Here is a 13,164-nt window from a genome sequence, read left to right on the forward strand (position 1 = left end):
CAAAGCCAGGCTGCCTGGACAACAAAGTGCCCTGTAATGTCATATTTTGACCATATAATTGGAGAGTAATTATGGCTGACAAAACACTCTTTCTCCCTCCCTCTCCCTCCCAGTGTCTGTGGACTGTAAGAAAGCCCAGAGAAGGCTTGTCATAAAATATAGGATATCGTGTGCTGAGTTGGCTGGAAAGCTCTTGAGTGGAGCAGAGCGTAGGTCCGTTTTTATTGGAGCACGATCGCTTATTCAGAGACACTATAACAACACACAAGGGTAATAGTAACCAGGGGCCTAGAAAAACACTGGTGCACCACATGACAGCTGATCCTAACTCACTAACAAGACACCAGTCTCCCAACTAACTGTGACCGAACTCTTTGGCTTTTAGATGGACTGAGTATTTTATCGTGTCTGTAATAAACACAGTCCACATTATGGAAGAAAGCCGAGTTTTCTGGCTCCATTGCAGCTTTACCAGTAATTCACTAATCGCAGCTGTTTGTGAAACTGACCCTGAAATCTTCACAACAGAGCAAAGTTTAAAAAAAAAAGAAACAAAGACAAAAACCTTGGCAAAGACTGCTTAACAGTCAGATATATTTGTGCGTGTTGGCAGTGTTGTACACAAGTTGGAAATTGTTTCAGCGAAATAATAGAAGAAGAACCTTTGACAGAGTCAGAGTTGAGAATTTGATGCAGATGTGTGGTGTTTTGTTGTGCTCACATTGCAGCGGTTGTCCCAGATTGCTGGGCAAACATTTTTAACCATGGGTAGCCTTTCATTCTGATGTTCTCCCTCCTGCTGGGCCAGTCAACATGAACATAGAGCCGAGGGGCCTGAGCTCTGTGGTATTCTGCTGTATAGCAGTCAAACAGAAAACACATGAAACACTGCGAAACATTACAGTTTGACAAGTTGTGAAAAGTTTGGAAACTCTGTTCCAGCCCAGCTCCGAAATCAAAGTCCCACATCACCTCTCTCAGTTTGACCTAATGTTTGTATACTGTTAATAGTTTCAAGGAGCAAAACAAGTCATCACACGTTAAAAACCCTCAACATCACAGTCGGTTAATGGCTCCACTGTCCAAAAGCTATGCTTCATTTGGTGAGCTGGGCCACAAGTCGAGCTGTTAATCGGTGATAATGTGGTGTGAGCATGTTGACAGAATTTTTGCCACTGAAAAGTGATAAAACCTGGAATTATTTCTAAAAAGTAGAACTAAGATTAGCCATTTTATTTGTAATTGTCTCAATAAAAGATGTTCGGATATGTAATGTTTTATGAGCGCTAAAGTAAACCTCCGGTTTCAGTTAGCGCCTCTGTGCCTTTGTCAAGAAGGTTAAATTAGGCTTTGTGGGACAGAAGGGGGCTTGAACCTTAACTGTAAAACTCGTATAGTGGGAGGTGGTCGATGTCAGATGGCTGGTCTGTGGCTTTCAGCCTGCTATCACGCTGTACCACTTAGCATGCTAATTAATCCCAACCAAAGGGCCGTGTCAGTCACCCCACGCTCCACCAGGGACGCTCCCACTGGGCTCATCCTGCTTTAATTGAGCACGTTTTTCAGGAGCCTGCTGTCCCTGGGATTACATTAGATCCCTCTAATTCACCCAGCCTGCCACAAAGTGAACGAGAGAGGGAGGGAGCTAGATGAGATGAAGAACTGGGAGATGTATAAATAAACCAAACAAACAAACAAAAAACCAGACTGAGTGTTTATTAACACCCCTGGGATGAAAAAGGAGGTGAGAGCAGGAAATCATTAGCGCAGGAGAGTCAAACTAGGCTCGTTTGATCTCACTGATGGAAGAGCAAATGTAATTTAGCGCGCTGCGAGTAATTTGTTTTAGCAGTTAGCATGGGTTCCTTTTAATTTCATTTTGCCTTGCATCAGTCTTTCAAATTAAATATTTTTATTTTGTACAAAGTGGATCTTTGTGAGCCTCGCGGCTCCAAGACCAGCCCTCAACAACAACTAATGTTTATTCATCTTTGCTTGTTTGCATGTGCGGTAGACAGAATCTTGACAGGATTGTGCAGTGTCGGTTTTTATTTGACTACTTACTGTATAATGAGGCAACTCAGATGTACACTGTGACAGCTAGCAAATCATGGGAGGAAAATAACAAAGTGTTTTTGTCACCGCTGCTCTAATTATTTGGAAGACGATGCTGAAGTGGCTGCATCTGTTTTGGTGTCTCACCTTGTGTCCTCATTCTCCTGAAAGCATGCAATCTGTTTTTGGAAAACATGACAACATTTTGAAACCCAGGTAACTTAACAGTTCCTACATTAGAACATAAAAACATATCGTTTATAGGGTAACTTGCCAGAGTAAATTGTATGAATAATTCACAAATGGCTGCAGGGTGAACGCGGTATAAGACCTAAAGGGGGGAGTTTATCTCAGCCTGTCAGAGTGCTGCCACTTAATTTCGACCACCACCCATGACACCAAGGCGGCCTTCAACTGCTTTGGGACCAGCTAGTCTCAGCTCAGGTGAGACGGGAAGAGGGAGAGGACTCTTATCTGTGGGAGATGCAGGGGACACTGTTTCTGTGAAGCACCTTATCAGGCCTGTGTTCACACCGCGTGGAGCCTCAGCACCTGCTATCCCTGGCAGCAGAGATGTGAGATACCCTCCTCTGGTGATGAAGAAGCAGAGACATGAACAGGGTGAACCGCTTTGAGGCTCAGCAGCAATCTGTGGAAACATAGGTAGCCATTTTGGATGCGAGGAGAGCGATTACTCCTGATACTTAACTCTAATGTCTCTGATTTTGCAGATTTACGAGAATCTGCTGGAAAATACCTTCAAAACATTGCAATTTATTACTTAATATGTTGTGCTGAGTTAAAGTATCTGATATTCACATTATATAGTATTTATTTGAAAATGAATAAATGTGTGTCTCACATTTAAGATATGCAATCATTTTGTGCAAGATTTCCGACCATTTGTATTCCTAGCTGCCACTGCAGACTGATAAACAGCATGTGCTCTAATGTGAGAACACTGTAGGAGCTGCGTATCTCAGTTGTGTCCCTGGCAGAGCCTGCAGGGGTTGTTAGCGTTGACAGTGCCGGTCTTCATGCATGAGACTTCCAAGCAGATTGTTGGCAGAGCCGGGCAGCCTCTCTCAGATGAGTGTCAGCTGGCTGCAAGCCTCAAAATCCTCTCCTCCTCCCACTCCTCGTCCATGTCTCCCCATCAAGGCAGACCCAGAGAAAGCGCTTTATGGAGCCCCATAATGATATGTGGCGAATATGCGGCACCGGGCTGATTGTTAACAGTGGCAGCTGTGCAGATAGCCTGGATGATGGAAAATCAGTGGGACCTCATTTTGGTTTGCCAGTATGAATATTAATGGCTCGTTTCCAGGCCATGGCTAATGATGAGGAAAATTCCCTAATAAAAACTTGATGTGATGGGCAACGACCCGCGGGGTCACTGGAGACAGTCAAAGTTAATAGTGTGCCATCAGGTGTGAGGAGTTAAGTGATTAGAGGCACGGAACCTAATCCTGATGTTTTTCTCCCCCTCAGCGATGAGTCAGTGTGGAGGGAGGGGGGGGGGAGTGGGAGGGGAGGGGAGCAGAGGAGGGTTGCAACATACGTCCAACTGCATGTAATCCATGAACGTTGCAATTATAGGTGGCAGGCAAAGATTATTTTCAAGATAACTGCTCCATTATGTATAATATCATCACATTTCACAAGGGATTTGTGTCACGCGGAGTCTTTTGATGCTGCGGCTGATAGGATTCAATGCAAGGTGACAGTGGCGGTACTGATTTAAACCGTTTTTGATGTCTCACTGTAATGCATATCAACTTTAAGAAAAAAAGACAGTCCTGTCTGAAATTAAAACGAAGCCGAAATGTATGGACTTAAATCAGTTACTGTTCAAAGAAGAAGAGCATGGATGTGAGCAAATAAACAGTCAGTGGCATTTTTGTTTTGTTTTCGATTGTCAGCTCTACAGACACATTTCAGGCTTAACTATAAAGAATTGTGAATTGATCCCAAATCGTAAGTGTCACTAGAGCTGCTTTCAGAAATGCATTGAAGTCTGATGATTTTCCTAAAAGAGATCAGACGAGAGCTTTTGGTGATAAGGGCCAACACCGGTGTTGCTGTGCTGTAAATAATAACATTGTGCTTTACTCAGGGGAATTTATGTTGTGTCCTAACTTCTACATGCTTTACCCAGACACTACGCCTCACTTGAACAGAAATGTTCCTGTTGTTGTGAATGTGTCTGACCCGGACAATCTCCCTCTGTGTTCTTCATAAGTGAGGAGAAAACTCTGCCAGACCCAATTTTCCGGACATTTTCCAGAGTTTATGTCTGAAAAATAGCTTATTTAGGCAAAGGAAGAACAGGGCAGAAGTATTTAATTCCATCTGCTCGTCTTCACAAAGCTCCCCCATCATTGCACTTGCCCACTTCCCTCTTCACAGAGACCCTGCTTCTTTGGGAGCAGTCCACAAATAGTGTAAAATTGATTGTTTGTGTGTGGCCAGATTGCGGTAATGAAGATGCCAAATCACATCATTGTTAATGTCTAGCATGTGGGGTAATTAAAATACATACAAAGTGGACTCCTCTCAGGGGAGTCACCATAACGGCACAAACAATACAGTTTGATTTATGTAATTATCTCAAAATCCTTGATTAATCCAGCATCTGCTTTGGGCCTTGGTCCCCTCTAGGCTCATGGGGACAGTGCAGAGTTTGGGTGTGGCAAGTTGTGTTTTTGTTGGTGTGATGAACACTTGTGTGCCGCAATTGTGTCTCATATGTCTTTTCATTTCGGTGAGATAAGTAGTAAACGCTTCCCACCTCCAGGTGCCCTGGAGCCTCGCCTGTAGCCGCTAGAACCACGACTCTAGAGGGAGAGATACTGACCTTGGTGCTTGTGTAACAAATGGAGCAAAGTGGTGCACTTCTCAGTTCCTTCCTTCTTATACTGGTTGTCAGGTGTGCGTGTGTGTGCATACATGTGTGTGTGTGTGTGTGTGTGTGTGCATTCGGTGGGTGGATTGTGCTGATCAACAGAGAGGTTTACCCTACGGCAAAATCTGTTTTTGCCAAGCATCACTACATCTCCTTACAGTTGAGTCGACTGTCCTACCATTCTTTACACTCAAACACCAAGCAACATACACATACATCACTCATATCCCCCCTGAACCAACCTTTTCATCCCTGGCATCCACACTGTGTGAATGTGCCCGTGTGTCTGCAGTTCACACAGGGCTCCTTTTTACTTCTCTGGTCAGTCCAACTTTCTGAGCCAACTCTCACATTATTGGTGCTATTATAATGTAAATCACCGGGGATTTAACAATATGGGATTAATAATAATGTGGAATTAATATAAAAGAGTCAGGTTTAAAAGATTGTCTCAAACATTCTTTCAGTACGTTTGGGCACAGTCCAGTGAGATAAAACTTAAAAATAATGCACTCCAGAGTATTGAAACCAGAGGTCACAGAATATAAAGTTCTTATTATTTAATGGCGGGCTTCATTTTCTGCCCCTCTCCCCCATCGTTCTTCCTTGAGCTCCCCTGTCCCAGAGTTTGCGGTCCAGTTGGATATTTTCAGGATAAAGTTTTACATTTGAAGGGAAATTGCAGTCAGATGTTGCATTTGGCTGGTGCTGCACATCAGACCAGGTTAGATGAGTCCAGACAGAGGTCTGGTCCTCCCTGACGAAACATTCTTGGCTGCTGTAAGAGGTGTTTGCCTTATTTGACTATATAGACTGTCTCAAACACTTAAGCTGTGCTGTTTTCTTTTCCTTGTGATTTCGTCTGTGGTCTCCTCTTTCCTACCATATTTTTAAATGACAGTTCAACATCAAGCAGATGCTGTGGAAATTGAATGTTCAATGTCATCGCCACAGAACCCGCTTATTTTAATGATCTGTCCCAGTCAGGCATGACATGTCGAATTTCCTTCCACTCGCTGAACTTTTAAGGTGTATTTACAAAGCTGTCTTTTATGGAAACCCATTCATGGAATCTATGCCTGCTGGACCTATTTTTATAGTAAATAAATCCCAGAGTTTATTTCAGGTTCGCTCAAGTGTAAAGGCATAAGTACAGTCTAGATTCTGTTTTAATTTAATTATGATGAAACAAACATCCAATTAGTCTGTAGCATAGCCCTGTTTAACACTGACTTACTAAAGGAGGCTTTTAAACAGAAGGTCTATCCAGGGCAGATAATCATTAAAACCATAAGTCACAGCGGGTGACAGCGCCACATGAAGCTGATGATTGAGCATATTGAACTGGACCACATCTCCATCTCCAGTCAGCAAGATGTATCGACCTCTCCCTCCTGTTGCCAAGTTTAAAATTATCCCCATTTTTTATGAAGAATTCTAAATTTGATGTAGCTGAGTCAGTTTCTTTTTTTCATTTCTGCTATAAGAATCTAATTTGTGAGCGTATTGTGACTTGGCCTGCTGCTCCAGCTTTGTGTGCCAAAGCAGGTGCTGCGTTGCAAACCCTGAGCTCATCAGTCTCCTCCTGCCCGGCTCTATTTGTTGTTTCTCAATTCACAGTGGCAGGACTGGCAGACGTGTGTAATGGTGAGAAAGAGAGAGGGAGTTGGAGGAAGAGAGATGGATATGTGATGTGTGAGTTGGGGATTTAAGAATAAGCATGGCACAGATCCTCATTTCAACATCCTGGGCTTCCTTTATTCCCCAAGTATACTGTGGCACAGCCTCAACCCAGCAGTAGGCCAGGCATGCAGCCGTATCGTGCCGTCGTGGAGGGCGAGCTGTCCAGCTTGGCAAGTCTGGGCTCATCCACATTCTAGCCCCACAAACCCCCCTACCCCCATCCCCAACCTGCAGAGAGGAGCGCTGGGCTCCAAGATGGCAATCAAGGCTTGATTTGCCAACACATTTCCAATGATTAAAATGTAATTAGCACAAGCGAGCACCTCCTCCCCAGCTAATTTCCACACACGCTGTGACCGGCAGGCGGTCGGCGGCACCGAGGCCCCAGCAGCAGATGGAGGAGGATGCAGCGGGAGGGGAAAAAAACCATTTTGCCATGCGACTGTTTGCATCAGAAAACCATCAGGATGCGCAGCTATATCAGGAAGGAGCTGTTAGGAAAAGGGAATGAGGAGCCCTTGACGACAGCACATCAAATTGGCACTGTCAGAGCTGACCCTGGCAATGGCTGCCATCTTTCATGCTGTCTTTCCAGCTCCCGGGCATGGAGGCAAGTTGGCTTCTTTCCTGGGCTTTAACCCCTTCAGCCATCCTCCAGGACAACCTGGCGCAGACTGATAAACAGACACCATCCTCTGTGTAACGGGGCGCTTTAATGAAGCCCACATCAACCACTATTCATTTTAAGGTCATGGATAGCAACCAGCATAACCTGAGGCTAATGTTACTCATGGGAGCGGCAATATGAATCTATCATGGATCCAGATTTAAGAAGGTGCCATTTAAGAAAATACTAGATTAGAGACAAAACTGGAAACAGCCGATCAGAAATTATAATAAGCCTGTTAAACATACTCTGTTTGCCTTCAGAATTATCGTTTATGCGTGTAATCTTTTTCTTGATTGACTGAACATCTGTTAGTGTTTGTAGACCAGTGGATTTCCAGGAAGTTATGTTGGAAAAGGGAACATGACATACTTGCCTTGCACGCATCCTCGTGTGATGTGGTTACCTCTTTAGTACAGACGTTTTTCTGCGGGTAGCTCTGGCAGGAGACTTTGGTGATCCCTGCTGCTACAGAGGAAAGCATAGCCGTATCATTTAGCATTCAGCCCATGGCTTCTTATGTTACCCTTCTATTGGGCCAGTACAACACTCAGCTGGAGAGGATTTAGGACAAGAATAATTTACTCCTACTTTCAGACCAATATAAACAAAAGCCTCGTTGCTTGGACAGCGCGTAGGGAAATTTGTAAGAGCACTCAGCCAAAAGAGAGGCCCGGGTGAGAGCAGGGGGGCAATCAGAAGTGCTCCGGATACAAGCCAACATCAACAGCTCTTAGAGCTGAAGCTAATGTTTGACATTCCTGTGTTACTTAAACTAAACACTAGGGTCTAGCTGTACAGTATAATGCTGGCCCTGTGTAAAAAGCAGCAGCCTGTGTAAAGTATCACTTTTCTTTGTCAATCCCCTCCCAAGACTAATGGTTTCCTTACTGTACATGACTGTAAATAAGACCAATTTCCTACCTCCGCCTGTTGGAGACCTAACTCCACTAATCTCAATAGCTCCATTGTTGTTGTTTTTTCTCTCTTCAGTATAATATATTCATGTGTGTCAGTCATTTTAACTCTCTCATATACAGTTTTTATTTTCATTAGACATGTCCTCCCTGGATTGGTATAAAGTGTTTTTGATATTACAGTTAATCAAAGCTCTGCAGACTTATTTATTCCCACCTGACAGCCCGTATTCGTGTTATCCAGAATCATGGCAATAACGGATTTTTCTTAGCTCACGCTTACCTCCCAAAAACAATACCGTACCTCAGTTATTATTGATGAGGTCTAGCGATCGTTCATGACATTTCCAACTGCCAAGTACAAAGCTGAGACTTTCTAGCTTTCTGTCTGTTTCTAATGTAAGAGTAGAAATTCAAGGAGCAAAACAAAATCCAGATATGCAGGGATTCTTCTCCCCCTGCCTCAGGTTGCTTTATGCATGAGGCAACGCATTAGTTCACTATGATAACTTATCTGCGAGTGACAGCCCTGACTTGTTTGTATGCCTGAGATGTGTTTTCATGTCTTTCGAGATATTATTATTATTTGTTACTTTTTACTTTGTGCTTGAGCAGCGATTTTGATGGAGCTTTGGTGTCTGCGCTGTAAGGACAACCAGATTGCATGCCCTTGCCTGTCAGGCCTGATCTCAGGATTTTTTTACCTTGCTCATTATAAAGGTATTTCAATTTTATTAAGTTTTCCCTTTTTTCCATCCTTTGTCGCTCTGGGAAATTTGCATACCTCTATTCCTGGGGTAAAAAAAAAGTAATGACAGCAATTCCTTTTCTTTTCTCTCCCCCACCAGCCGTGTGAGTGCTTCGTTTAGTGGCACCTGTGAAAGCGACAGGCGCTCGGATGAGAAGTGAAAGAGAGCAGTTGATTAAATCATCATCAAGTCGTAGCACAGAAAGTCAATTCTGCTTGCCGTCTACAATGATATCCTTTTATCTTAAAGTAATGAGCTATGGCACTTTTGCATCGGGTAATACGATGAGTTCCATTAGCATGTTCCATTTGCTTCACAAGCAAGGGCAAGTCATTCCAGCCAGCTTCTATCTTGGCAATCAAAGCAATTGGCTGCACAGTCAGGGAAGAGGGGAAAGGAGAGAGAGCGGAACAAGGGAACATGAGAAAGAAAGGCTGGTAGTGGTTTATGGATCACAACACAGTGGAAAATCTAAAATGATGTCCATTATTTGAACCCCTTGCGTGCCTCTGTTCCTTGGTATGTAGTGTGCACATGCAGAGAAGCAGCTAATGAGCTCTTGGTTGCATTTCTGTTGTCACTTTCCGAGAGGCTGAATACATGGAAGCAGTTGAGACGGCTGGTACTGCTCATCAGATCCTGTCTGCCGCTACATTAGTCAGTCCTGTGTGGGAGGCCACAGGAGAGAGTGGTACATGGGTGACACGCCCATTTATTCACAAGCGAAAATAGATGCACACACTGTGTTGCTTTTTGTATAACACAGCCATTCACCTGTAATCCAAATCTGCACTTGTCTTTCATTTCCCTTATTTATTCTTCCAGCTCACAGTCTATATGGCTGCTGACTCTCTGCACACTGTATTAAAAATGGGGGGTGGAATGTTGTGGGCGGTGGAGAAAGAGAGTGAGAGAGAAATGGAGAGCGGGAGAACGTCTGAGGACTGTTTGCCCAGTGCGTTTATTGCCTCTGCATAATTTATGAGCTGCTGGAGCTGACCATCATGGCAGTGTGCCGCGGGCGGCCCCTGGGGCCATGTGGGACAGGCCTGTAAATTGGATGCTATGCTCCTGCTGAGCTCGCAAGGCCCCATTTACCATCCAACTTGAGAAGCAGACCAACAACGAGCTCAGTCAGGTACCTTTGAGCTCTGCAGGGCAGCAAAAAAAAAAAAGGTTAAAAATGAGATGGAGGCAAAATAAAAGAAGAGAGTAAGAAACAATGTCTGTGCCTTCTGTCGCTAACTCCCTGTGCTGTCAGTCATTGTACCACCTTCCTTCACCCCCTCCCTCCTTTAATCGACACCCACCAACCCCTCCCTGCACTCCAGATCCCCCCGCCTACACACACACACACACACACACACACACACACACACACACACACACCATGCCAACCTCTGCCCATATCCCCCCCAGTGCCTTCTTCATTACTGACTCCAGTGCTTCTCTGCACCTCAGCCATATGCACAACGTTGAGGGCCGCCAGTCACCCAGCATTACACTAATTAGTTGATAAAGAATTAAGTGGACCTTGAAATTGAAATTGGAAAGAAAAAATGAAATCTAACCACTTTTTCCTCCCTCCATTACAAAGTTCCCTTCCTCCTCTTGTCATTTCTCCATCCCCAGCCTCAAGCAGGAACACATATCATGGAATTATAATTCTGGTGGTGGTTAGTGTTTTGAGATCCCCGCTCCGTCTGAATTTCACATATAGGTTTCAACGAGGGCATGGCAATTTTCTTTGTTTCACACGCCAGAGCTTGTGGAGCAAGTTAATGACGTGATCTGATGATATTCACACACTGAATATGAGTATGTGATGAGTTTGTTATTAAAGATCTGATAAGATATCCTATTTGCAAAGGTAAATTGGATTATGGCAGTCCTTTGTGGTGGAATTGAATACAGTCCAAGCATGAACAGGTAGAAAACAGGGATGCAGACAAATTATTCCTAACTTCATTGTTGCCTTTCTTTTTTCTTGCAGGGTGACACAGAGAGTGACCAGGACGACAAGGTAAGCCTGACACTTTTCTAACGTACTATTGACAAGGACACGGTAAGTTCGTCATTCACTGTTGTTTTTCGCACTGTATCATTTCAGGCATTTTTATCAAATCAATCAGATCATAGGGGTTTAATTATTCAACTTTTTTAAGGCTGCAAATTTATGTAATTAGAATTCAACATCCTTTTAATAACTGAGAAATCCTTAATTAGCTGTGCATTAATTATAAATGACTTAATGATGTGCAAAATCTAAATCGAACTGTTCTGGGTTTTTAGGATTTGTATGACATTTAGATAAGAGTGCTGTGACAGCCGGGGCTGAGGGTGCAGGCTTTGTTTTATTTAAAGCCGAGCACTGACAATATATAGTACAGGGCTTATATCTGTATTATCATGTATAGCTGTCAATCGCTTTTTGTGAATTAGAAATAGCAGAATCTCTATATTTTTAATTTAAAGTTTACATCTTCCTGTAGTAAACTGTAATACTAAAAATTTACAGAACTCATTACCCAGTTATACAAGTACTGAGGAAGACAGTGTTCAATGGAAATAGTCAGAATAATTTTTCAAAATCCGCAGGGGTTTTAGCCTGATGGTGCAGGTGCTGAAAATCTCATGGAATCACTAAATTTAGAGGTTTCTCTCTGGAGCAGAGTCTGTGCACAATGTACTGTGTCTGTAACAATTGGCTAGGAGGTGAAATATGGATATCTATTTTAAAGGTGGACCGATGGTTGGCTCTTGAATAAATGTCCCAGTATCACCAATGTTGCTGTGTCTTTTCCTGGGAATGTAAGATTATATACCCGTCATTTCTCATAAGCAAAAAAAACCCAAATGCTAGAATCTGTGCAGATGATTGGCAGGTTAATAATCTAAAGAACATGTGGAAGACATGTTGGTTAATGTACTAGAAAGGGAAAGATCTCTGTCTGTTCATCTGGGCAAATTCAGCACATCAGTGACTGAGGTCTGGAGATGGTTTGGAGAATCCAACTCTTGCCTGCTCCATAATTTGACCTCTCTCCTAAAGATGCCAGTAAGTCGGGTCAAATTCATTCCAGATTCTTTGCTCAGTTATGATGGTAAAATAATTGCAGACATTTTTTTCTGTTGGAAAGCTCAAGTTCTCAAACTAAACAGCAATGGAGATGTATTTTCTTTTCTCAAAACAAACACATAAAACATAATTGCATACTGTGTACCTACGTTTTGCATTGGTCTTAGAAATAGAAGCTGTCAAATTGTGGTCTTATCTATTGCAATATCCTAATGCATGTATCTGCAAGTGTGTCTTAAGCCTTCTGTGCAGTACTCAGTGCAGCTCCAGTTATAATGTCCAGGTATTCTGAGCGTAACTCATAGATTCTAAGAGCAGCCATATTACCCAGTGGCTTCTAACTAGAGATCTAGATCCACTCTAATGATTTAGTAATGCCATTTGCTTGTGGTGTTTAGACTGTGCAGCAAATTGAGTCATTACTCAGTGTTGTCGATTTAAATTGCTCCTGTCTCGGTGGCAATTCCTTTTTGTTTCAGGAAGAGAGAGCGAGAGAGAGCATGGTGAGCTGTAATCCCCCCAGTGACTGTATTAATTCACCCTGGCTCATGTTATGCTCCTGATGAACAGCACTGACTACACCTTCCTGTCATTGATTAATTGTGTGTTAAAGTAACAGAGGAGTGAATTAGTAAATAGGTTACCCCTTTGACGGCTGACTTACGTATTCTTCCTTGATGTGAGGGACTAATTGAAGCTCCCGCTCAACACTTTTACCCCCCCTCCTCAGTCCAGATCACCTCTGCTACTATCTGCTCCTGCCAGGCGCCGGGCATGCTACGCCCACTGCCACTGTTGTCATTTGTATTCCGCGGGCGCCGCAGTCTACTTTACAACGCCGCAGCAGAGAAGGACGCAGGAGAGCACAGTCGTTTTAATGGGTCAAATGTATTCAGATGAGGACAAACGTGACTTATTTCGTTTCCCTTCAAAAGCAGGAAATGGAAAAAGTGTTCCCAGGAGAAATCATGTTCTGCCTGGTGTAGAAGACCTCTGCCGTGTCGGCGGGAGCTGCCAGGCTCTGATAAGAGACAGCTATTCGCATCTCAGAGAATGTGTGCACACAATCCTGCCCATGTGTTTGTGTGGTTGTGCCTGTAAAACTGTCA

At 43.5% G+C, this 13,164-nt stretch overlaps 1 protein-coding gene across 9 annotated transcripts in view; it reads left to right on the plus strand.

Annotated features, from left to right (window-relative positions):
* auts2a (activator of transcription and developmental regulator AUTS2 a) overlaps positions 1-13,164 on the plus strand; it is a 297,717-nt gene that overhangs the window by 188,216 nt on the left and 96,337 nt on the right. For all 9 annotated transcript variants that reach the window (XM_034605861.1, XM_034605864.1, XM_034605859.1 and 6 more), the window contains one exon: positions 10,970-10,999. In XM_034605861.1, coding sequence (XP_034461752.1) covers positions 10,970-10,999 — 30 coding nt within the window. The remainder of the gene's footprint in view (positions 1-10,969; positions 11,000-13,164) is intronic.

This window comes from Hippoglossus hippoglossus, chromosome 14 (assembly GCF_009819705.1).
Source record: "Hippoglossus hippoglossus isolate fHipHip1 chromosome 14, fHipHip1.pri, whole genome shotgun sequence".
Taxonomy (NCBI): Eukaryota; Metazoa; Chordata; class Actinopteri; order Pleuronectiformes; family Pleuronectidae; genus Hippoglossus; species Hippoglossus hippoglossus.